Raw genomic sequence first — 25,751 nt, 5'->3', positions numbered from 1 at the left:
CCGTAATAAACAAGAGACACACATCAAGTTATACAGCTTAATATGTGCATGTAACATTTATTACTAAAGCCTGATAAAACAAATACATAACGAAGTTTTTAACTACCAACGGGAATACCATTTTAAATGTAACCTTTTTTTCAACGTGCTACCATCCACAGATTTTTTCATCAGTTCATCATTTGCATTCTTTGCATCTTGTAACTGTAATTGATTTCCTTGTAGCGTTTGACAAGCAATAAGTTCTCCGTTTTCTTTCAAAACTGCATGCTCTGGACTTTCTGGCATTCCGAAGGGTGTCGTCATAGGCGTAATTCCGATAAGATGCTTAATCTTGTACAATCTGGCGTTGTTTGTCGGACTATTTTTGATTATAGCTGTGTCGCCTTTCTGTGAACATTTTATCACAAAATTATTTGTAATAACCTTGTGTAAGTTCTAGTAGAATATGTAATGTACACACATATCTACTTACAGATTCAAGTTTAAAATGTTTTATGAGATCTTTCTCCCATCTTGGGATTCCGAAGCACGACCGGATTCGTTTAACCATAAACAACTTGGTGGCTTCATAGGGTGGATCTTTGTGGTCAGGAAATCTACATCAAAACAAAATTATAACATAGCCCAATCTAAGAAAATAAGAAAAAAAATAAGAAAAACACACTATGTAGTCTAATTCTTCCAACAATTGGACCCCTGGCCTAACCCAGGGATAACTCTGGATTTAATGTAGCTTGTTTTGATAGCAAATGGGATCTTGGAGAGGTCGTTAAATCTGGCGTGTTTCGGGGGGTGTGGCTTTTCATCCTCTCCTAGTTCAACAAAAATCCAAATCCCATCCCTCGCCATGTTTCTGGCTTTTTGCTCCAAAGTGCCATCCTCATCTAAATTCTTCACCTTTGGGGAGCTGAGAATAAATTTAGGCTTATCTGGGTGTAGCTGATTCCACTCGTCCGCATAATACTGTTGGGAAAAGGATAATTAAATTTAGATAAGTATTTAAAATAAATCCAACAGTTGGAATAAAGATTGAAAATATAAAATTACCAGAAGAAAAGCTTCTCCAAAGTGAGCAACAAACTGATTTAAGCACTGCTGTGCCAACACCTCGTTGCACTGGTTTTTGGGGTCGCTTGTTAGAATATAAACTGGGGAATTTAGTTCACAAAAATGGCTCCGTCGGCACGTTATCTCAGTATCACCATTGGTATTTGCTGCATCCCATTGACCGATGTAGATGGAGAGGTCAAATTCGGGGTCGCATAAGTCTTGAACCCTAAGGGGTCCAACTTTTGGAGAGATTACAAGGATGTACAAGACATATGTGCCAAGGATTCTGAGGCCGTTTTCATATTTTTCATTGTTGTTCGCCACTATTTCATACATCTTGTTGTTCAAGTCGGCTGTTGGGTGTGTTGAATGGCTCGTTTTCTTGCTTGGCACCTTGATCACATTTTTATTCGCCTTATTCTTCCAACAATTGGACCCCTGGCCTAACCCAGGGATAACTCTGGATTTAATGTAGCTTGTTTTGATGCCAAATGGGAGTTTGCAGAGGTGATCAAATCTGGCGTGTTGTGGTGGGTGTGGCTTTTCATCCTCTCCTAGTCCTGAGAAAATCCAAATTCCGTCCCTCGCCATGTTTCTTGCTTTTTCCTCCAAACTGCCATCCTCATCTAAATGCTTCACCTCTGGAGAGCTGAGAATGAACTTTGGCTTGTCTGGAATCTTCTGATTCCATTCGTCTGCATAATACTGTTGAAAAAAAGATAATTAAATTTAGATAAGTATTTAAAATAAATCCAACAGTTGGAATAAAGATTGAAAATATAAAATTACTAGAAGAAAAGCTTCTCCAAAGTGAGCAACAAACTGATTTAAGCACTGCTGTGCCAACACCTCGTTGCACTGGTTTTTGGGGTCGCTTGTTAGAATATAAACTGGGGAATTTAGTTCACAAAAATGTTTCTGTCGGCACGTTATATCACCATCGTTAGTTGCTGCATCCCATTGACCGATGTAGATGCAGAGGTCAAATTCGGGGTCGCATAAGTCTTGAACCCTAAGGGGTCCAACTTTTGGAGAGATTACAAGGATGTACAAGACATATTTATTTGGGATATTCCTTCTTCGTTCATTATTCTTAACATACAACTTCTCTCGCCTTTCTGGATTTCTGTCATAATTTCTAGCGTTATTTGAAATTCCCTTCCTCCATTGACATGGAAAATCTGACTTCAGAAAGGAATTTGACCCTTTGATCTGTGTAGTGGCGAATCCTTTCTTCTGAATCCAATGGACTTCTTTCTTGACATGATAGTCCACCAAATCACACAAAAATAAAAACTTGTTGTAGTGATCTTTGAAGAATCCGGTCGTTGCAACTGACAGCCAATCTCTAAAGATAACACGATTGATGTGTTGAACGGGGTCCTGTGAATACTGAAAAGATATATAAATCAAAGTTAATTACTAAAACTAATTCCAATTGTTGGACCACTATTTACATTGGGGGAATGCTTAACTTCAACTTACCAGGTCAGGGAAAACTACCTGTCGGGTTGTAGTGATTTTCAGGAGGCCTTTATACTTCTTCTTAACATATCGTTTATCAATACTTTCGAAATCCAAAAATACAATTGCTGGACCAGGAGTGAAGAGGCTATTGTTAATAACTTCCCGAGAGTCGTCGTCATCATCGTCCACGTAGTACTCGTCCAATTTTTGGAACAGATCAAAGTCCAAAATTGCGACTCCTCCCTGACTCGTCCACAGCTTTAAAGAATTGATTTTCTGTCGAATATTTTCTCCTTGCCAGACGTCATGAAGTAAAGGTCGCTGGTCGGGGTCCACAGTTTCAAACACATTGTCTATTTCACATGACCATATTTGTCTCTTGAGAAGGGGACAGAGGATAAGAATTGTCCCAAGTCCCGGTCGCGGCTCGTTTTTCAGTACAGCCTGGGCGAACGCTGCGACTTGTGTCTCTCTTCCAGGTCCCTGCAAAATATACCAACAATCTTCTTCCAAGTCCAACTTTTGGAAATGTGCATAATAAATTAAAAATTACTTACCACGAGATAATCCAAAGTGAACATGTCAGAGTTATAACGTGCTTCTTGTTCGAAGCCCCCAAAACAAGTTTCATACATAAACTTAACGCCACGAAAATGATGAGGGAGGAGCTCCGCCATTATGTCTGGGTTAACTTCAACAACTCTTCCAGAAATTGGATCATCTTCCAAGATTAATTTGGTAACTGCTCCCTCCTCGATACGAACATGATCCTCGAAGAACCCAACAATCTGGAAAAGTTATAAATTAAATTTCATCCTTCATCTTTCAAATTATTTCAAATATTTACCTGATTGTGCTTCTTCAAAATCCACTCCTCCCATTCCACCTTCTCGGTCTCATCATTGAGGGGGGAATCTTCCCTCTTCTTAACTGGAGAAGTGACTAAGTCGGCGTCGTCGTCATCATCACTATCTGTGTAGACCAGTGGTCGGCTCTTCTTTGTCGGTGGTGGAACTATTATTATTCATACATTCAATTGGTCATTAATTTAATATTGATTATTTATCAGTATTGTCCAACTATTGGAAATTAAATAAGTAAACTCACCTTCCGCTGACACTTTTTTGTAACGGTCGCGACCAGCGCGGCTGGGAGTTCCTTCGTCACGAGCTTGCACTTTCTTCAGGGTGGACGTAGAGGCACGTTGAGCAGGTGGAGTCTTCTTCTCCAGCTATAAATATTTTCAAGATTATGAGTAACAGTGGCAATAAACTCCAACTGTTGGAATAAAGTCACAATACGGGAATGGTGAACCTACCTTGTCTTCAGTCTTATCATATGTTGGCACAAGGAACGTCGTTGAAGGACAAGATGACGTAGCAGAGGCCGACACCACACGAAATGGTCCCCGCACACTGGCTGACGACGATACAATTGTTTCTTGACCTGATGAGAAGGGGGATATTAATTATTTATTAGTGTCCAATTATTGGAAAATTGCATATTAGTTTACCTAGTTTAACACAGTCGTCGACGTCACTCTGATTCTCCTTATCGGGTAAGGTTGATGATCCAGTGGTCACGGAGGAGAGGGGTCCCCCTTGGGCTAAAGTTGGGCAAAATTTAATTGTTAAATTTACTTCATATAGAGTAAATACATCCAACTTTTGGAAAAACATGAGCCACTAACCTTGACATTGTGTCAGATACTCATCAATCGTAGAGTAACGTCTGCCATCAATCTCGAAACTTAAATCTGTGAACAAAATATTAAATGGTTAATGAAGACATAATTAATAAAGACTTTACTGGCTTACAAAAATAGCTTACCCAAATCATCTTCGTCCGTCCGATCTCTTTGTGCAGACATTTTACTGTAAAGTAAGAAGCACAGAAGGGGCCAGTTTGAGAATATTGTATTGAGAAATATCCAATTGTTGGAATTGAGAATAAACAATTACCCTTTCTCATAAACAAAAAATGTAGCAGTGGGGTGAGATGAGGGAGGTTTTTAGGTATGTTTACATACTTTAATGAAATTTTTAATTAGCAAATAATTGAGATAAATATTCATTCACGAGAGCGATTTGTCTCATCCCAATCCCGGACTCTCACAACGTTTGCTTGTCCGTATGCCACAACTTGTCTGCTGAGATGAACATGTCTCATCTCAGCAGACAAGTTGAACACAACACCGCCACCACCACCACCAGTCAACCTGTCAGTCCGTCTCGCACTCGCTTCACACGTGTTGCGTGTTGTTGTTCATCTCTCTAAAAATAATTCAAAAATATTTCAAATTAAAAATCCAATGGCCACCGGTGGGCGAGGGGGTGGAACAAGTGGTGAGGGGGGAGAGTGGGGGGGAATTAACCCCAAAGATTTGGCCAAATTACCAGGATTTCCTGCTGAAGAGTGGGTAAGTATTTCCAACTGTTGGATTTGTTAATGAATCAAATGAGTTACAATGTTAAGAAACATAATTTTTAATAGGGAAAAGTCGCAGCATGGGCTCGCAATGTTCCTCATCGTAACGGAGTGAGGGAATCCCTCATATATTTTCTTGGGATTATTTGTCGCGACGTCGGGTTAGGAGAACATGAACGCCTTCGGTTAGACCATGTAACAATGCAGGTATCAGAAAAATGGAGAAATATGTGGGAACAATCATAAATAACAATTGAGTCCAAGTCAACCACCGCAATTTTACTAGTGGGCGTCTCGAAACCCCTTGTTTTACCAATAATGAATGTTTGTAATTAGGTAATTTCTCGGAAGATGAGTCAAAAAGACAAGACAAGGAAAAGAGAATATAGTCAAGCCGACATTCGACATACATTCAACCTAAAGACTCATGTAGAAAACCGAGAAACCCAAAATGAGCCTACGAATATAATGGGATCCTTAATATTTTATAGGTTAGGATGATGCATCTTCTTTATTCGTATCTGATACATGCTCCCAACGCGACTTGCTCCTCAGTTTTAGATGGAGCATTATATACGCAACTACAACGGTATTCATGAGACCAAAAGGCCTCCATTATTTAGAAGTGTTGGGAATATTCTCCGAGGAGGATGAAAACTTTTCTTTCTTATTATTTGACTTTCATTTGCTAGCCAGCACAACTTTTTGGGACGTTTTCTCCTCTGGTTCGTTGTTGTCTGCATTTTAGGTTGCTTATGACTTGAGGAAAAAGGGAAAACTTTAAAGAAGAATCGAATCTTGAGAAATTCAATTCAATGAAGACGGCCAGGAAATCCAGATTCCCACGGTATTTTACTTTACCACTGGTGGGCTGGTAATATTGGGTTATCCATCCATTCTCTCCCTTCTGTCCGAGCTTCACATGCCGAAGACAGATTGACGCGGCTAGACCACAGTTGGTGAAAATTGATTGATGGATCACACAGCCCGTGTCCACCAAGCTAGTCGAATGGAAGGATGGATTAAGACGTGTTGATATTGATGCACTCGCTCCTTCACAAAACATACTGAGAAACGGTCTGGAAGAAAATTTAATTTGGATTTTTGCAACCTTTTTTCCCATCACAAAAAGAGGACAAGAAAACAAATCTTTCACAGACATTGGGCACTGTTTGTGGTGTGCGAGCATTTTATTCCCGTACTATTCCGTCCACTTTGAGTAATTTCTTTTGACCCATACTTACATCCAACCACATGGCCAAATCCTGTTTCACGGCACAAAGCTTTTAATCTGCTTAGTTCCATACAATGTCAATGTGTATGTATGATAGTGGTACGATAGATAAAAGTAAATAAAATCTCAGGTGGACTCGGAAAAGTAGCAAAATCGACCGAAAAAGTGTGATTTGATTTTAGCCATCAAATCCAGTCCATTTCTATTCAATAATGAAGCAACTCAATAAGTCATGGATGGGTGGGGCCAGTGGTGGTGGTGGTTATTGAGCCGAGATTACAATGGCATCTCCTTTCACCAAATGAAAAAGTAGAGAGCTATGGAGTGGGAGCAGTAAAAATGCGTCCGTGATCCTGACATAATTCTTGATTCCAGAGTTTTATTTTATTTCAGATGGAATAGTACATTACGAAGCTCCTCAGGGATATTACAAGGCAAACCCCGAGCTGGATTTTCGGGACGCATCTTATGACGGAGAAGAGGATGAGAGTGGCACACTTCGATCCGGTCTTGGAATTCTCACCGACATGATCTATGGCTCTGTGGATTTTATTCGCAATCACAAAGGTAAGAAATTATACTTTTCTGTATACTTATTTATACTATAGCTTCTTAAAAAAAACTTGACAGACCAGACCTACTTATTTTGTCGTCCGTACTCTATTGTGTGCGTATGTATACGGTTGTTACATAACTGTACGTGTGTGTATCCTTCACAAAAATACGCAATAACAAGTCTTCAGTACATATATTTATCATCATGAAAGTCAGATTGCGAATTATAGATTCACACAAATACACGTGTGATGTAAAAATGTATCGTTATCAGCATCTCAGAAAGGGCATCAGCGATAAAAGTGTTACATTTATACTTGGTTGGTGTGTATGAATATATGTACATAAGTATTTTGACATCTCTTGTTGCGCGATGATGTAAATGGCAGGTCCAAATTATGTTGCTCTCAACGAAATGGAGACAAAAGACCAAAGTTCGATTCGACTTGAAAGAGGACGAAGTGAACTTATCACAAGGAGGAAATTGCAGTCTTTGAAATGAAAAAGGTTTCTCAATCTCAATTTTTTTACTCGAAAATGAAAGAAGAAAGTTGGGTCACTGGAGCTGAGTCAATGGGTGAACAACATATGTACATAAATATGTACTTGCTTGCGTCGCAGTCACAGTACTGACAAGAACTATTAATAGCACAAGACAACGTAGATAACGTTCAATTCCATGATTTAAATTGTAGTGTGCGATTTATTTTTTCAACGAAAAACAGCGTTCTACACATTGAATAATTGACAACGTCGCACCCCTCTTCCGCTCCGACGACAGAGATGACCAAATGTGAAATCACTTTCTTTATAAATAAGCCCAACAAAACGAGTCAGGAAATGAGAAAAATCAGCCAAGGACAACGAAAACGGACAGGACAATTTATTTTACTGATTACAACCTTACCAAAAAATAATTTCTCGGAATATTATAAATAGACGGACAATGCATGTCTTCTCGGAAGATAAGATGAAATACCTGCCTGCCTGCATGGACTTCAGGAAACTGGACTGTTGGCAGACTTTTTTTCACAATGATTTATAATAATGAAGACAAATGACTATAATAATGCGGGGGAAAATATTGTATCTTGAGCTATTCAACTTTTTTTACGCATTTTGCAAGTGGCGAGAAATTTTCTCACCACGAATCTCTCAACCAAATATGAAAACCTTCACAACATGCTGATGTTTTGCTGTTGGCAATTTATTATTTGATTAAATCTTGTAAACTTTCGTAACAACGAGATACGGCATACGACGACGACGACCTCCGTCTTTTACAGAAATCCAGGCAATTCCGAGATTCCGACACGCTTGACAGCCAAGAACTCACACAATTTCCATTATTCCTGGTTGAACATTCAACTGAAATAGGAACCTTTTTTTCTTTTGCTGAAGGCAACCTCAGAAACATATTAGCGGAAAAATCCGCAAAAAATATATCCCAACCCCCATTCAGCGCCTCGAGATATATTCAGAGTAAACGGGATTGTTTTGATTACCTTTCATGTTAAAAGAAGTAAAACTGGTGTACGAAAACCAAGAAAGTTTCTCTCGACAACCTCTCGCACTACTTTCACCACATATCCACAACAGCAGCAGCTGAACCAAATTCCAAGTTTTAACCATCACACAGTTGTTGAAACTGTTGGAATTTTGTGTAGTTTGGAGCTACTCTTTTTTCCTTCTTGTTTTGAAGTGGTGGAGGCGTAGATGCGAAACTGGGTCAAAATATCTATTTAATTCTTATTTAATTCAAGTGCATGATCCTCTCATGCAGAAAGAGTAGCAGGGGCGTCCATCCGTGTGAAATACTATTCACAACGACTTGGCCTTCCAAACACTCAAATTGCGATATTCTATTCAACCTTATATTCAATACTTTGCCATTTCCAGCCCACTTTCACTCTTCTTTTATCCTCAATTCAATTCCAATCCTGCTCAGATCCAACCTCCAAACTTTCTACCTTCACCAAGTCCCGAATTTTGTCAGATATCAACTTCTTCCTGCACATTTGGCTATTCTTTCCACAATCACCATATTCATGCGAGGTGTATAAGCATGCCCTTCTGCATGCGATACTTGAGACCTGGTGCTGATATATACTTATGGATTTCACCTTTACCATCGTTTAAACCTGCATCCCCATTGTGCCTCACTGCCCATCTTCTACATATGAAGGCGTGGGCTGGAGCTCTAGCTATCTTTTTTCCAGAAATTTTTTTTGTTTTGCAATCTCGAATGAAAAGAAGCCAAGAGAGCATTATTAAAGTCGGATAGAATTGTGTTTATGAAATACAAGAAATGTGTTAATGCAAATACTCTGTGCTGGTGGAGTACATAATATGAATTTCAGAGTTAACTCGCCGTGCAGGAATGCTGGTTTGTGAGGAGGACGACGAGGATGGTTCGCAGTGAGTGTGTGTGTGTGAAAATGGAAACGTCGTAAATGCTGCTTGGTTGGAGAAGGAGCGAGAGTGAAAGTGAAAAAGCCTCGCTGCAGCAGATTTCTACATCCGCGAGAAGTTTCTCCTTTTGTTCTTATTTCACAACTCAAGTATTTGGGTAAAAGGTGTCTGAATTCCCGTTAAAACGAGTCAAATAAAACCTGGGTGTGATATACAGCATGTTTCAGCATGAGCCATATATTTTCTCCTTGTTTTGCTTAGGGGAAAATTCGTTTTTATTCTGCCAACAATCCACTTTCGCGAAACCTGCACTGCCATCCATCCCTCCCACACACATATAAATCCACCTTTCTGCTTGTGGTAGTACGCTTAAACTCGTGTGTGTGTTTTTCCCTGTATACTTGGTTAAAACTCTATAGAAGCCTAATTTTCATCGTGTTCCTTAACTTCATTACAACCAAGGGAGGAAACTTCATTTGTGCACAACCCAGACTCGAATTAGGACATGACCTCCTCGAGTTTTCACTCCTAAAGAACCACACTGCTAAATTGGATTGGTTAGGTGCATTGGGTGTAAGTAGATTTCAAAAGTGTTCTGTCACTGGAAGAATGAACAGGATTCAGAGACTCGAAATATGCCAGGATTATGTTTTATTAGGTCTTTCCTCTTGGATCTTTTTTTGCAAAGAGCATTGGAGACAAAAAATGAGCAAGTTGATATATAGAGCATTTGCATAAAATAATATATCTAAGTGTGTGAATTGAGATATGTGTTTTGCAGTCAGGAAGCGTGCATAAAAGGGAAATAATCTTATTTTCACTGAAGTAAATAAGGAAATGAAATGGAGTGGTTGCTACTTGGTGGAGGATTTTATTTATTATTTTCCCTCCCCCTCCATTCGCGGCATGTATCCTTCATTCAGGTAGTAATAATGTGGTCCTTATGGGCTTGGCGGAGTCGACTCAAGCTCAAAGACACCCGCTCAGCGTCCGAGACGAACTTTCTCCCACAACAACGCATTCTTATCCGAAAGTGTACTCTGCTGTATAATTTCTCCCTTCGTAAAAGGAAACCATTTTGGTTGGTTTGAGAAAGCGGCATCATACATCAACTAACCGCAAGTCCGTTGCAAATGTACCGGGCGTATGGATGTCGCTGGATCGGTTGTGTCCTTTTTAGACTCCAATACAACCGTGCTTATCAGAGCGCAGAAATCGAGAAAACCTTGCTTGATCTACGGATGGATGGTTACGAATAATCTTTGGTACATAAAATTATTTCCTTGTAGAAGTATTTTAGACTTGTGCATGCACATGTCAGTAGGACATTTTTTTCTGTGTAAGTACCTATAATTTTTTCATCTCTGATGATTTAGTACATAATTAAGAAACTGTAAACAATCTCGTTCATATAGACGAAAGCATGAATTAAAGTACTCAAGGTATACATACTTATATTCCTGAATTATGTATGAATACTCATCTTAAAGTGTCAGTACTTTCTCCGAAATTGAAAGAACTAACCGCCTCTAAAAATAAAAACAAAATAGGAATCGCATAAAAAGGCGTGAGAAAGAACGGCATCATTTCCGTCACAAGGTTTGTGTGCAATTTCCTGCCAAAATTTGCATATACTTGTGCATTATCCTATTGCGCAATGTTTCATGCTTGGATAACATTACCATTGAGTTTTATGAACCCATTCATTTTCCTCTTCTACATAAAATGTTTTCTATCATTGTAATGCTCTATTTATTGATGGCCCAGCCTATGCTGTTGATATTTAGGCTCTCGTGCACCGGTAATCTGGAAAATATAATCGACTTTTCGATCGTCTCCCTCCGCTTTGTCCTTCATCTTGAGAAATACATAAAGGGATTCTTTATCCTTTTACAGATATGAATCCTAGATTTTCAATAAGTAGAGGAGATTTAAATCCGTAAAATGAAGACATTCTTCTCACTCGTCAAAATCATGGCCATCTGGCACCAAGGTTTCGCCTGCCTTGGACCGTGCAACGTTCTTGATGCATTTCCAGAAAGAAAATAAATGACTTCAAGCTAGAAAGAACGGAACTTCTTTGGTGGAACAATTCCTTTCCTTTTTCCGGGCTCTCCGTATGCATGTAAATATATGAACAAGTTTTCTTCGTTCTTGTGAAGTTCAAGGCTGCTGGAGGGCTTAAGAAGAAGTACAAGAAGCAAAGTCCGAGCACCCTTCCGCTTCCACCAAGACTGCCACGAACAGCAGCAGTACCGGAGTGTCATCCCGCTCTCTGCTGTACCCACTACCCACCTATTTACTAAAACCTACCCACCCTTCCTCCCTTTTCACTTTTGTCGCAGTGAAAGGAGGAGAAGCTAAAAGATCGTTCCATTTTGACTAGCTGTCATCACATCGCTTAGTCGAGCTCAAATCTGTGCATCAAAGCACCCCTACAAAATTTATGCCGGCTTTTAATACCATTACTCTGGAAAAACAAAAGGAGTCGATATGCCTCAAAGTAGAGGAAAGTGCGTCGTGTTGCATTCTTGATTCGCTTTCACTGTTGTAATATGCAATATGTAGATATGCACGACGATGTTAATTCATCTCCGACTGTGAACTCGTGGCGAGTTGAAACTTTTAACTTTGTGACTGAAATATAAAACAAGTGAAAGTGAGTATTCTTCTGATGCGGCCCAAGTTGAGAGGAAGAAATGATATTGTATTAAACCCCCCACTGATTCGGCAATGCTCCCTCGAAATATTTACTAGATACGCTCAAAGTTTCCTTGCTCAGGTTGGAAATTTTATGTATTAAATTTTGAGAAAATTCACTCCATTGCACTGCAGCCTCTTGGGAATGATATCAACACTGACTGGCTGAGGTCCTCCTGGTGAAAGTTTACCTCAAAGTTGAAGAAGGAAAGGATGCATTATGAATGATTGGGGATGACACGCTTGATTTCATTCTACGGGAATATTCACTCTGAGATTCGACTGAGATTTTGGCATTTGTTTTTGGCGAGATTTTCTCTCCTGATTGAAAAGTGAATTGGATTTTGAAGCTTTACTCACTCACGCATAGCAATGACGACAGGGGAAGATTCTTATGTCTGGGATTTCTGCTCACAAGATCCTCAATTATCATTGTATTAAACTTTGCAGTTTTTGGCGAGAAATGAAATTATTAAACTGTAAAGCCCTTGGAAAATTGGGTTAGTATTTGCATAAACGTGTGGTTGAATTAAATATGTACGTACGTACGTAGTCATAAGTAGTGTTTCAAAAAGCATCAAAGCAAGATACTTCTCATCAGTCATCATAATTAATTTGGCCAGGAGCAAAATGAATCAAAGTTCAGTTTAGCAACCACATTTGAGCCCTTTGATCTTTATTTGTACAACTGATAGCAACACATCACTGACAATTTATTACTACTTTTCGACTACTACAATTCGTATTAAACTTGAATCAGGATTTCGTTAAATTAAATTTTGTTTTGATTCGAACCCAATTTTGACAGAATTCCGAATATTTGTTGTGTATTTAGGAAAACAAATGTTGTCGTACCGTCATTCTCATCGTATTATTTGTTCGAACAGTGTTCCCTTTGTTTTGTCTGTCAATCGAACCATGAAACCGCATTGGTTTGTGTTTGGGTGATAAATTATTTGTGGTTCTGGATTCAATACCAAGAAGTTATTGTCTGGTTAGTTGGACTTTCACTGTGTGGATAAATGCGTATATAAAAGTACAGCAGGTTGTATACTTTGAGGAGGCTTGTTTGATCACTTTATTTAATTTCGCTCTCAGCGATTTAGGAATGCGTCGTGCAATCAATATACTAGCATCCAATCAAATAAATGCTATCTTATTATTTCCATCAGGAGTCTGGTCTATGACAGTCCAGCTTTTTCATTTTGATTGCGCTCATTTATTAAGCATCACTCCAACTGACAATGTACCATGGCTGCCGCTGAAATAATCTTTCTCTTGTTTCATGCTACGGACAATTTCTGCATAAATGAACGGCTTGCTTAAAAAAAGTCCAATCCACAAAGTTTAATAAAAAATGAGAACAGGGAACTGTTCTGAGATCATAGGAAGTACGAACTGCGATGGGAAATGGAAAGTTTGCAAGTGAGAAGTTGATGAAAGTTGTTGGATTATGTGGAAAGACGGCGAACTAAATATATTCAAGTAAGTAATGCAGAAAATGGAGTAAATTAAATTTAAATTCAAAACTATTTGTGAACTACCATCAGCCCTGCAAACAAAGTAGAAACTAACTGTTTTATAATCTGATTGAAGAGATTATATTCCATGAAAGGACATGCAAAATTGAAGTGGAGGCAGGCATAGTGAAGCTTTGCCATTCCCCTATTGTGTGCATCTCCTTGTTTTGTCTCATTCACTTATTGCTCAAAACAGACGCCTGGGTTTAAATTAGCTGAGAGATGGGTCCCTCTTTCTCTCGCTCTCTCTGGAATTCGCAACTCTTGCCGAGTCGAACTTCAAGCTTCAGCAGCAGCAGCAGCAGTGTCAAAAGCCTACAAGAACAATCTCAGACTCACTTTGAACCATCACGCTTTTGCTAAAATGCCATCCAACTTAAATCTAGGTTAGTGCTGTTGAGAGAAAGACCAAGGAGCAGCGAAGGATGGAGACGGAAGACAGTTCTCGTCCACAGTCGCAAGTACATATATACTTCTTGAGTACTAATGTGGATGAAAAGTGTATATATGTAAGAACAAATAACCAGACAGAGTGAAATTCAGAGAGGGTGGAGAGCGACAGAATTTTTAAAAGTATCTTTCGAAACGCTGAAAAAATATTACAATTAATTTCCCATCGTTTGCTACGTCTTGAAACTATTTGAAAAATTCCAATTGTTCAATGATTTCTACCAGAAATGAAGGAAAGCGCATGAACACACACACGCACCTGGCTTGACTCTAGATAATCGGATATCGGTTTTGGTGGTCGTCTTTGGTGGGGGAAGAAAATACAGTAAACCGTAGATCCGATCACGCAAATTTGGATTCAACTCTTTTCGTGCGTGCTGCATCGACAACTTTTCCCGAGCACTAGAAGAATCTTAAACCCTTTTGTAATTTGGATGGTTTGGTGCGTGAACCGAAAAGGTATCAAATGTCAAATTTGAAAGGGAGAAAGTGGAGCTTTCCAACACTTTAAGATGCTTCTGGAAACTTTCTTCTACGTTCTAAATGTGGCGTACGTACTCAACTGAGCTCAAATTGAAACAAATCTTCGTTAGTGCTTTGTCCTTACTATATCTCGGATTTAATTTTTTAAGAGATGAATATATTTTGATCCACTCGCTGTTTGAATTAGAGAAAAAACAAATCTTGGACGAATCTTTGAAATCATTTCGATCCGTGAATCTTGGCACAAGTGTTTTTTTGGAGTAGAAAGTAAACATGGCATTAGTGAAAGGTACTTCTTCCTCCCACTACATCCAAATCCCAACCTCATTCACAGCTCCTTCCTTCCTTCTGCTGGGGTTTTGATTAAATTTATTCCGAACGTCCAACCAAGCAGGAACATTCGCTCTTCTCGATCCCGATAAGCTGCTCGCTCACGCTGCACCGGCGTTGGCACTGCACTTCTTCGACATAATGTGATGTTATAGAGTGCAATCGAGAATCAGCCACAAAGCAAAGAGAAAACATCCAAAGAGGACACAAATCCGGGTGAACACGTGAAGAATGATGATAAAAGACTGACGAATTCCTTCCTCCCCTTTCGCCAAGAGGAGTAATCCACTGGAAAGCAAGGGACGTATTGGACATGAAATGCAGAGGATGGAAGAGTTCGTCTTGAATGTTTCTATGTAGGCGTTCGTCTCAAAACATGCCTGACGTTTTTGCACTTTCACCCTTGTTTGGTATTTGATTCCTCGGGATTCACACACATCAAGATAGGAGAGATTTCGTTTTATTGGGATAAAATATAGAATATAGAACACATTCGACAGATGGTTTTTGTTTGTACACTGACTCTTGATCATAACTTCTTTGTGTAATTTGTGAGCAATTATGATAAAGCGAAACAAGATTCACCGGAAATCACTTTCCGGTGAAACTCATTCTGGCGAGATCTTACGGCTGAGAACATGGGCAGAAATAATGAGGACGAGGATGTACGCCAAATAGAGATTTGTTGACTGACTCGATAAATTCCTATCGAACGCCGCCTCATCTCCGATTTCTTGCTCTTCTGACAGAGTTATAAGTCGTATAGCCTTTCGTCTTCTATTATTAATTCTTCATGAGTTGCCAGCCAAAGATGAGTCCCATCATCATCATAACAGGAGACGACGAGTAATAAGGATGAGTAAGGGAATACATATCAAGCGAAAGAGTGCATTCAACAACATGTCACTCGCCTCATATTCCAGCCTCCTCCTCGGTCACTGACTGCTATTAGTCTAAGCTTTCACTTTGAACTCCAGGCATGCCTGTCTGGCTGGCATCTCCTTCAACATAATTTGTTAGCGTCTCATCCCGCACACAAGCGACACACATTCTCATTACACACACTTGGATGGATGGAGGATAGGATGTGTAACTCAGGGCAGGATCAACAGAAAAAAACAATGCAATACCTTTACGGAGGAGGAGATAGCTTGGCATTATTCGTAAATGGAATGCGACGGTTGGTTGAAATTTGATAGTACACCACGTGCAGCTGATTTGGCCATTATTTTTCAAATTTGGTATCAATGTCTAAAAGATATCCATCTCTATCTATCTCGAGTAAATGTGCCTCTCTGCCTTGCTTGTCCTTTGAAGGGAGAGAAAGTTCCAGGTGCATCAGCCCCAATTTGTGCTGTCGTATTACATTACTGACCAAACATATCTGAACTCGAGGGGTTGACCAAACAAAGGACGCCATATGCGTACATACATACGTACGTATCTACGAAATACACATGTCTGGGCTGTTGCGCTTTCTTGGATTTTGTGTATTTGGAAATTAGATGTCCGGGTTTGGTATTTTGTTGCATCTTCGTCTTCCTGAGTCAAGTCAAGTGAGGGAGCTACACATATTGTCTGTAATGTATAAACAATGAGTTTATTTTATTTTTTTAGGGTGGATCGGATGGGAACGACGAGACAACGAGTCCACTCTGGTCGAGATTGGTTTCCAGTTCGATTACCTGAGAAAGTTCGAGTCGGTGTCCATTCACGTGAATAATTTCGTATCTCAAGGAGCACAGGTAAAAAATAGAGGAATTCTGCAGTCCACCCAAACATAGTAAATTTACATTCGAGTTTTATCCACTAAAGCATTTCCAACGGTGATGTTTTATTACTGCTGAAAGTGTTTCCTTAAAAGAACTTAAAACATTTATTACCCCAGGAAAACTTTTGTTTTAGTCAGAAAGTGAGTTGAAATGTTTTTCAGTGCTCTATCAAGTTAAAACATCCTTGGAGCTGTTTTATTATTGAGACCTGGTGAAAGCAATTTCCAGTTATGTAGCCGAATACCCGGAATCGTGGCGTATATATGGAGCTTGTAAAGTGTAGCAATTAATGTTACGCCGAGGTGGCGAAGATCTGCAAGATAATGTAATGTAAGAGCAGAAACGTAAACAAAGGTTAGAGAAAGTCAGGGAAATAATAAGGGATGGGTATCCCATTCGTGAATGGATATTCGGAGAAAACTGGCCGGGGAAAGCGTCACCATTTCCTCACCACAAAAGGAGGACTGGTCTTGTGAGAAGTGAAACGACACGGGGAGTCGAGCTCTCTCACGTTTGTCTTAATTATGTCGGGGAAGATATTTAGTCCAGTCTTAACAGTCAAGAGACAGGACATCACGACAAGATGCATTACTGCCCCATAAATTCCGAATTTATACTTAAACGGGATTTATGGATTTCGTCCAACTACTTACTGCTTGTCCCACGACCGCCCAGGACCCTCCAACTTCCCTCAAACAACCAACTTTCTCTTTCACTTTCTTTCCCTCAGAGGACAAACTTGAATTTTTCCTCGATGCGTAGGTGGTAGTAAACAAAATGTAATTTTTAATAGTTAGCAACTTTTCAGTACCAGGCTGCGCGTAGGACAGATACTATACAGACATGCAAATATGTCTAAAATAACTGAGTACTCAAATTTATCAAGTACACCCAACGTTCTTGTTTTCTGCTTGTTACATATATTTATACAACTGGTGCTAATAATGATGCATTTTACGTGGCAGGTGTTCTCCAGTGTAAAAATACACTTCAGCCTGGATGGGAAGACGTTTTCTCCGCACACAGTTTCCTTCTGTCCCAAGAAAGATTTGAAGAACGACACTGTGATTTTGGTAAGTTAAAGGACCTACTCTCTTTCATCATCAATTAAGACTCGGATAGAAATCAAGATGTGCATAAGGCTAAATATGGTATGCATTTTTTCAGGTCCAAATTCCCCTGTTCGGCCGGCTAGGTCGTTCCATCCGGATGGAATATGCTTATTCGAACGAGTGGTTACTCCTTTCCGAAATTCGCTTTCGCTCAGGTACAAGTCAAATTAGACTCAATTCTCAATTTCGCATCTGTCAGCATAAATCTCTTGCTTTAATTCATTTTATGGCTTTATACTCATAAGCTTTAAGAATCTGCTGTATATCTAAATATGATATAACTTTCCGCGGATGGGTGCGTTTTTGCTTGGAGGATGCTTGAATAACGCGCATAAATTCGCAAACTTTTTTTCGCATTGTGTGCTTGGAAAGGGCATTCATTAATGTGTCTTTTTCTTGGGTTGGAGACCCTGAATAATGTTCGCATGTCCCCCCAAACACATTACGCAACTATCTTGAACCATGAAGCTTAATTATTGTCTGGCCAAATCACAGTGGATTTGATTTCATCCTCGCATCTCTGCTTGCCTCCGTGTTGTCGCTGATAATTTGACTGTGCGATGATGACGGGGATAAACGAAGAGTTGCAAATGGGGAGCAGTGATGGAAAGGAAGGAGTTGAGTGAAAGTGAGGAGCATTTCCGCCGTCGGTAGCGTGGTTGTAGGGCAGACGCTATTCCGCCACCGCTCCTGATTTCCCATGGGTTATCTTAAAGTGAAACTTATATTGATTTCACTCACTCATTCAATTTCACTTTCCAAAGTTAACCTGCTCATCTGGAATCCTGTGGTACTTTTCACTCTCTCTATCTCTCTGGCTTCCACTCATTCAAATCACGCGCGTATAGTACTCAAAATTAATGTAAACACCGAATCAGTTATTTCATATCTAGCAAAACGCATGAAACGCATTATTCCTAATTACATGGTAAATAGTATTACTTACACACATATTGCATACCAGAAATATATGTGCGTACACATGTAGGACAATTTTTCTTCTTTCATGTGCGTAGATGCTATACATATGTATTTATGTACATACCGCTTTGTAGAACCGAGGACTAAATTCCTTCGTAGATTCATCCATCAAGATTTCTCTCATTGTAATTCGAAGAACAAAAAGAAAGAGTTTGTTGAAGAAAGAAAGTTTATCTTAATTGAAATTAATTTGCCTCATTTCACTTCGGGAGCCATTAAGGAAGGTATTAACTTTGTTGCTGTGTCTCCTAGAATTCTCAAACCTTGCCAAATAGTATTTGGCTGACAATGTACAAAGTACATAAAGTTTGAACAACAATGTTGCATTCCTATTTGTTAGGGATGTACGTGAACGTACGCATAGTGAGCACAATGAGCCTTTAATTTTCACTCAACTCTATTCTCCGTTGGCTTTCTTTTATCTTGCTTATACTAATACTTGCATTAGGATTCGCCCCGTCGTAATTACTGATCAGAAGATCCCTCAACGCTCTTGAAATTTATTGGTTCGGTTCGGATAGATTGTTGTGTAAGATTGCATGGATTAATTCTGGAGGATGAGTTTTAATTTCGTTAATTACTTTCACCCTGCAAATCACTGTCATCCGCCAAGCCAACATCACCTTTTATATTGTTTCAACAGCTAAATACAGGTTACTTAGTGCGTTCCGCTTTGCTTTTCTTGAGGTAAATAGCTCAATATAATAACGATTTTTGGGTTACGTTTTTAATTCCAGACATTTTTACTGGAGATCTAAAATCGGTTGACAAAATGAAGTCCAACTGGAATGGAACCGGATATGCTCCGTCCACCACCTACCATCACGAGTGTCCCGAACACAACCAGAAAAACAAATTAGGTAACTCAGTCTTCCAAAAAGGAATTCATTTCATTTCCAGCCAAGCCAAGATCCTGTTTCTTGAAGTAAATACAACATACGTGACTTTCTTTTACAGTTACGGCAGAGCAGTCAACAGCAGCAATGATTGGTTTGATTGTGGGTTGTGTCTTTGTATGTCTTTTACTCTCGGGAGTTTCTGTTGCTTGTTTTGTGATGCGAAAAAATCGTCGAAACACAAAGTTGGTTGGAGTGATCGAAATGACTCCAAAGTCCATGTCTCATGTCCACGCATTAGGACTCAGCGGATATCCCAGCAACGATCAACTATCCACAGCAACAAACGTGACCAAACCTTTGAACAAGAGGCCATCCGCAGGTGGTGGTGGTGGCTCATCAGTCACATTGAACGGTGGAAATAAACTGGGCAAAATCGCCCTTTGTGACATGAACCCTGTGTCAGGTGACAGTGATGACGAGTCCCTTTACCATGAACTCGTCTTTGGGCGAAATGGACCAAGTGTTATGGGGAAAAGTGGTGGGGGCGGTGGGGTCATGACCAATAATAGGAAAAACAGCAGTTGTAGTGGAGGACTCGTTAGTTATAATACCTCCTTAGCTGTTGCAAACAATGGGAGCAGTGTCGGCTCGAGCTGCACCAGCACAACTAAAACTGAGTCTGATTCTGGATATGGGTCATCATCGCAACAACTCGTGAGAAAGCATTGCGGACTTGGAACAAGAAAAACAAAGTATCAGAAAGTCAATCATGGGGCAGATTTTACGGGTAAGTAATGATTCTACTTATTTGGATTATTAGCTTAATAATTGCTGTTGTTGTTATTGTCTTCTCCAACTAAATGAGGGACAAATTTTAACCAGAAATTCGTTGCAAATATTTTTTAGATGTGATGGCATTGCGAGGAATGGAAGAAGAGATGACGTACTATCACACTCATAACCAGAATCTTGGCCAATTCCAGCCATCGTCTCCTTCCACCCCGTCGGCTGGACTTAGGTCAAGCAAGCTTCCACTGCTTGGTCAATCTCTTGGATCAATTCCATTTTCTTCCATGTCACAAAGTGTTCACGGTCCCCCTTCTTCACCTCAGACATTTCACATTCCCTTCAACATGTCTCAACACCCGCACCCACCTCCAATCCAATTTTCCAGTAACCACAATCCCATTATTTCCCACAACAATAGCCACCTCAATACTCTGGGAAACAAGTCCATGTCCTCCATAATCCACGGAAGCAACAACAATGGGTACATGAACACGATGGGCAGTAGAGAAAGGTCAACAAATGGGTTCTTCAACAATAGTCCTCGAGTAAACAATAGGAGAACCTCATCAAACAACAACAACAATCAGCACAACCACCCATCCGCGGGGGTAAACACGATCTCAGCCGCGCTGTCCGCGCACAATAATGTCAACGGTGGTGGTGGCGCGGGTGGTGGTGGGACGCTGATGACACTGAATGCTGGCAGCAGCTCTGGGAATAGCAACGTAAATACGCAACTGCTCCTCCCATCCTCCAATTCCTTTGGAGTGTCGCTGATGAAGAGTTCCGGCTTGTCGACTAACCCAGCTTCTAATAATCATCATCATCTCGTCGGTCCTTTGGGCATTTGTGGCGGAGAAAGTAATTACTATGCTGCTACTGACATTTTCCAAGTTCCCGACAAACACTTTGATCGCTTTTAGGCTAGACGACGACGAGAGAGCGAGTGAGTGCAGGGATATGCACTTTCTTCTTCTTCGTGTGCTTGATGCCAGAAGAGTATGTAAGTTGATGACTTGAGCTAACTTGACGTTAAGTGGGGTGGAAGCCAAAAGGATTTTCTTCGCCCTAACTTGCTCCCTTATGCTTCCTTACCCACCATCTTCTTCCAACCAGGAACATCAACAGTATTCATAATTGCTTAAATTGATGGGAATAAAAGATATTCTCATATCCCAAACTTATTAAAACTCTTTTCTCGGCAAAATCATCAAACCGATCAAAATCTATTCGCAATAATTGCTAAAGCGTTATACGAGTTTTAATAATCCAAGATGAATTCCATGAACTGAACATTCCTTGATCATATATAGTCGACTGCTCTAGATATTGTACACTTATTATTGCACATACTATATGTCTATATACCCAGATAGGTCATTAACTACATGTAAAGTCGCTCTCGTCGATTATCCAATTTTCTCACTCGAATATGTGTACATATTTATTATATGGAGTATGTAGAATATGACTCTTACGTTAATAAATGAAGAACAACCCGACCTCAACAACGACGCGTGTAAATAATGATCGACAAGTCATAATATACTTTTTATATTCAAAGTTTGGTCATAAATTAAGAATATCCCACGAGTAAGTATGCATTTTGTATGTGTATGTGTGGTACGGTTTACTGCCAAACTCTGCCTGGATGAATCAGGGTTCTTCTTAGATGGAAATCATACACTCAATTTCACTCTTGTCGTGTATATTTGTCTCACAATTTTCCTCTTTCCATTCTCATTTAGTCCGTTTGTATTTAAAAGTAAAAAAAAAACTAAATATATACAAGGATTGTTAGGATAATCAAGCGTACCCCCAGTTTTGTACACATATGTAGCTATCATCGTATGTGAACTAATGTGACATCGTAAATCGACCATATCTTACCTGTTTATTGTCAAAATGTGCGTTTAAAATTACATTCCAAAGTCTAGTGAATTGTAACTAATTCTACTATTAATTATATAATTGCTTAATTTCAAAATTTTAATTAGATAATAACATAATAAATGGATAATTAAGATAAATCAGGCTCTCCATGTCTACCCATAAGTATAAAGATAAAGTACTTATAAATCCGTATGTCGTTATTCGTGTCCAACTTATGAATCATAAATAAACGATTTTTATCCAGTAAAGATCTCGGAAAATGCATTCTTGCATAGACGATTTTAATAATGCACATAATTTACTTTCAAAGAGTCCAAATTCTTGAACATCATTGCAGGATCATTTATTTCCCCACCAGACGAATGCACAAAATACACTTCTGTAGCGTGTCTACATACGTAGAGCACGACACATTCGGTGGTGTTGAAGGGCTGCTGGGAGATGAAAGGAAGTGCAAATGAAAGCTTTTATGACCAACTAAAGCAAACATTACTGATTAGAAGGAGACCATGGTTTGCAAACTTGAGTCAATTAAGTTAAGAATTAATGGGTTAGGTCCTCTTTATTACGGGCACAACACAAGAAACAACCCTCCGTCCTCAGGTCGCCGCCGTCGGTTTGTGTTCTGCTCTACCACGACGACACGGTTTTGTGTTGTCTGTTGTCTGCCGTAACGCAGGATCCTATATTTGGGTTTACGGCGGTGGAGACTTCGAGCTGCGATGAAGAATGTACGAACGAACGAGTTTATTGAACAATAAAAGATCTGGCGGAACGAATGAGGATTTCAGAAATAAAATCCTCGTTCTTTAGCTCTTGCTTTCTCCATCGAACGTGTACGGTCAGTGTGGTGGTGGGTCTTGGTGCGGCTGCTTCTTTTATACTGCTCGGCTAATAACGCCTTTTCTCAATGCTGGATAAGATTGGATTGCTTTTCCGTGTATTTCCATTCCTTTGTTGCGTATGTTGTGCCACTCTGGGACCCGGTTTTATTAGAGTGGAATTGTAACTACAGGAATTTGTAATTCGGACTCGAATGGACCAGTGTGACACCATTTTGAATCATCCAAGTGTAGTTTGCCATAAAAAATAGCGCAATTCCCAACTTGTTTAATATTAACAAAGCTTAGCTTATTTCAAAATCACAATTTGTGTAAAACATGATAATATGGTTGATGTTGTATCTATTGTACATATTGTATCATACTTATTAATTACTAGTTAATGCTGTAGGAATTAGTGCTTATTCGACCACCAAAACAAGTCGTCAGACTTTTATATAACTTTTAAAACGTCTTTCACAATGTGAAATTCACATAGTTTCAACAATCAGACAATTTTATTCCACTGATCCCGAGTATTTATTGGTTACGATAGATTTCTGCTTTACTGTGACCATCGTGCATACCTCTTTCTTCTAAATATAATTTGCTTCCAGTGAAATTCTGCCACGTTGGAATTCAAGGTCCGCCTATGTACATATATGTATATGTACATACGTCTGCACTATAAGAAGAGGGTTATTATGACCGTGACTAGAATGCAGATCACATGAACAAGAACGATTTCCCCATCCATTCTTTCTCAACCGAGCCCACTCAAGCGAAGGGAAAGAGAGCTGTAGTTGGAACGCAGAGGAATTTATTTAGAAAGTTGGCTAACATAACATGACAAAACATACGCGATTCTAACCCTGGTTGTTGAATTACATAATATTGAATTGCATCTGGAACCATTCATCTTTTTCATAACACTTACCACTGACTTTTACACTGAAGGATGACTCGCATTCTCTCTCCCACTGGTTTCATCCTCGGTGCATTGTGCATGCATGAAAGTATTATTGTGATGCGTTATACTACTATCTACTAGTACACTTGGTGAGTTGCGTCACTGCACAACAGTCCATATACTTAAGGCAAATATCTTTGGAGCTATCATTTTATTCATATTCATTGTACTACTCATATACTTGTGTATCTACATATGCACATATTTTTTATACTCCAACCACACATGCATATTCCGGTTATGTAGCACAAGCATGTATGTAAGCCAAGAATGGAAAAAGGGTCCTTTTAATTTTTTCACGCTTCCGAAAACACAATCCGACTAAACTAAAATTCCTACCACGTCTTCCGTCCATCCTTTCTTTCGCCCATGTCTATACGCACATATGTACAAACATGGATGACTTGGTTGAGAGTAGTGGTAGCAGTGGGGATTGAGCTCAGCAGTTGCATGGGGAAAGCGTGAAACGAATTTGGTGTCCTCTGGAGATCACCAGAAATCCATCTCATCCCTCACAAGCAAGCAATGTATCAGTTACAACGGGGAAAGCGGCGTGGGTGATGGGAAATAAGGAGGGAGAAAAAAAACTGCATTTCTTTAAGGATTTCTGTACGTAGGCCGGGATTTGTACGTTGTCATTGCCCTCACCAAACAATCGTATTACATTAAACACAACTCTCGTGGTACACACACATGCACATCCATTGGTTATGATGATATCGTAATAAGAAAGGAGAAAGGAAAGTGCAGTCACCTATAAACACCAAGAAATAGGATCCTATACGAGACAACACCGTCATAATGCTGAAAAATAAATGAGATGAGATGGATATAACGTGTCAAAGTGAGACCTATTGACGTGTATTTAGAGTGTGTGTGAGGGGGGAAATTGTCGACGGTGTGCCCTATTTGGCAGCACGGTCTCACTTACACAACCACATCACACAAGGTGCCTGCATTCGAAGGGTGAGTGGAAGGGTGGAGGAGGGGACACATTATGTTTCTTAGATGATGATACATAATTCGTGGGCGGAAAGCGACTTCCCCTGTTCTATTGCCACTTGAGAGCTAAGAGGTCTGAGTACTTGGTCAGATCAAATCAGAAATAATTTATTGGGAGCAGAAGGGTTGGCGTCGTGGTGGTGTTGTGCCATAGGCATATGTTTTGTCTTCCCTTCCCAGAGCGACCAAGCAGGTTTGGAACATATGCTTCAACAGCGTAATGGTTGTCCTAAACTTTCTCAAGTTGAGGGGAGAGTGGAGGCGAGACGATGGCAAAAACGTCGTACGTAAATTGAAAACTTTGCCTCCAAGCCAATTCACCAACAAATTAAACAAAAGCAATAGTAACAACCGACCAGTAATGAAATTTCAACCAATCACCACCACACCGGTGGACATTTTGCGGTGAAATCAGCATAACGTCAACGTTGTGAAAGATTACAGCTGAAGATGCATACCGTCTCCAACCATCATCATCTTTTCTTCATATAATATTAGTATCTCTTTCTCTCCATCAAGTCTGGCTGGCTCCGTCTTCCTTTCTATTCCTATCATCACTATGAAACTCTTTTCCTCCATTAATTTGCCTAATTTACTTATGAAACTAAACCTGCGGTTGGTGAAGAACATAATAGAAATGGAACAAAGGAACTTTACAAGGCGCAAGTTTCATGGCTTTGTTCCCTTCGAACAATGGATTGTTCCGAAGCATCATTTGTGTTTTTGAAGATTTAAGAGTTATAGAATTGAATAGGAAAGTTGGACATTTACTAACTAGCTACCTGCTCGTTGAAAACTATTGGTTTCCTTTCTTTAGCTCTCTCTTGGAAAATACACGGCTTTGAATATCCCCAACGTCTACGGGTTTGGACCAGAAAAAGTTTTGGGAAAGGCAATTAGTTGGATTAGCGAAGATTCTCATTACAACAAGTTTCAGGTAT

At 39.7% G+C, this 25,751-nt stretch overlaps 2 protein-coding genes across 8 annotated transcripts in view; one reads left to right on the top strand and one right to left on the bottom strand.

Annotated features, from left to right (window-relative positions):
• Window positions 1-22,265, top strand: part of LOC110846807 (probable serine/threonine-protein kinase DDB_G0282963) — a 60,400-nt gene extending 38,135 nt beyond the window's left edge. For all 6 annotated transcript variants that reach the window (XM_022093646.2, XM_035849196.1, XM_035849198.1 and 3 more), the window contains 7 exons: window positions 6,575-6,748; window positions 16,249-16,376; window positions 17,369-17,476; window positions 17,571-17,670; window positions 19,234-19,356; window positions 19,454-20,122; window positions 20,242-22,265. In XM_022093646.2, coding sequence (XP_021949338.2) covers window positions 6,575-6,748; window positions 16,249-16,376; window positions 17,369-17,476; window positions 17,571-17,670; window positions 19,234-19,356; window positions 19,454-20,122; window positions 20,242-21,047 — 2,108 coding nt within the window. In that variant the 3' untranslated portion in view covers window positions 21,048-22,265. The remainder of the gene's footprint in view (window positions 1-6,574; window positions 6,749-16,248; window positions 16,377-17,368; window positions 17,477-17,570; window positions 17,671-19,233; window positions 19,357-19,453; window positions 20,123-20,241) is intronic.
• Window positions 476-5,308, bottom strand: LOC118434832. 2 transcript variants are annotated; one of them, XM_035849193.1, is made up of 13 exons: window positions 4,917-5,308; window positions 4,351-4,793; window positions 4,211-4,276; window positions 4,034-4,126; window positions 3,839-3,966; window positions 3,628-3,751; window positions 3,368-3,534; window positions 3,078-3,308; window positions 2,539-3,003; window positions 1,843-2,445; window positions 1,051-1,758; window positions 668-966; window positions 476-599 (listed from the first exon to the last, which is right to left on the bottom strand). In XM_035849193.1, exons 2-12 carry the CDS (start codon window positions 4,388-4,390, stop codon window positions 676-678), a joined length of 2,916 nt encoding a protein of 971 aa, XP_035705086.1. In that variant the 5' UTR covers window positions 4,391-4,793; window positions 4,917-5,308; the 3' UTR covers window positions 476-599; window positions 668-675. The 2 variants fall into 2 exon arrangements, with proteins under 2 accessions (XP_035705086.1, XP_035705087.1); XM_035849194.1 differs by having other exon boundaries at window positions 482-966; window positions 4,351-4,394; window positions 4,482-4,793.
• Window positions 22,266-25,751: the final 3,486 nt, after the last annotated feature.

The sequence above is a fragment of the Folsomia candida genome, unplaced genomic scaffold (genome assembly GCF_002217175.1).
Source record: "Folsomia candida strain VU population unplaced genomic scaffold, ASM221717v1 Fcan01_Sc003, whole genome shotgun sequence".
NCBI lineage: Eukaryota > Metazoa > Arthropoda > Collembola > Entomobryomorpha > Isotomidae > Folsomia > Folsomia candida.
This window is presented reverse-complemented; position numbering and strand designations above follow the sequence as displayed.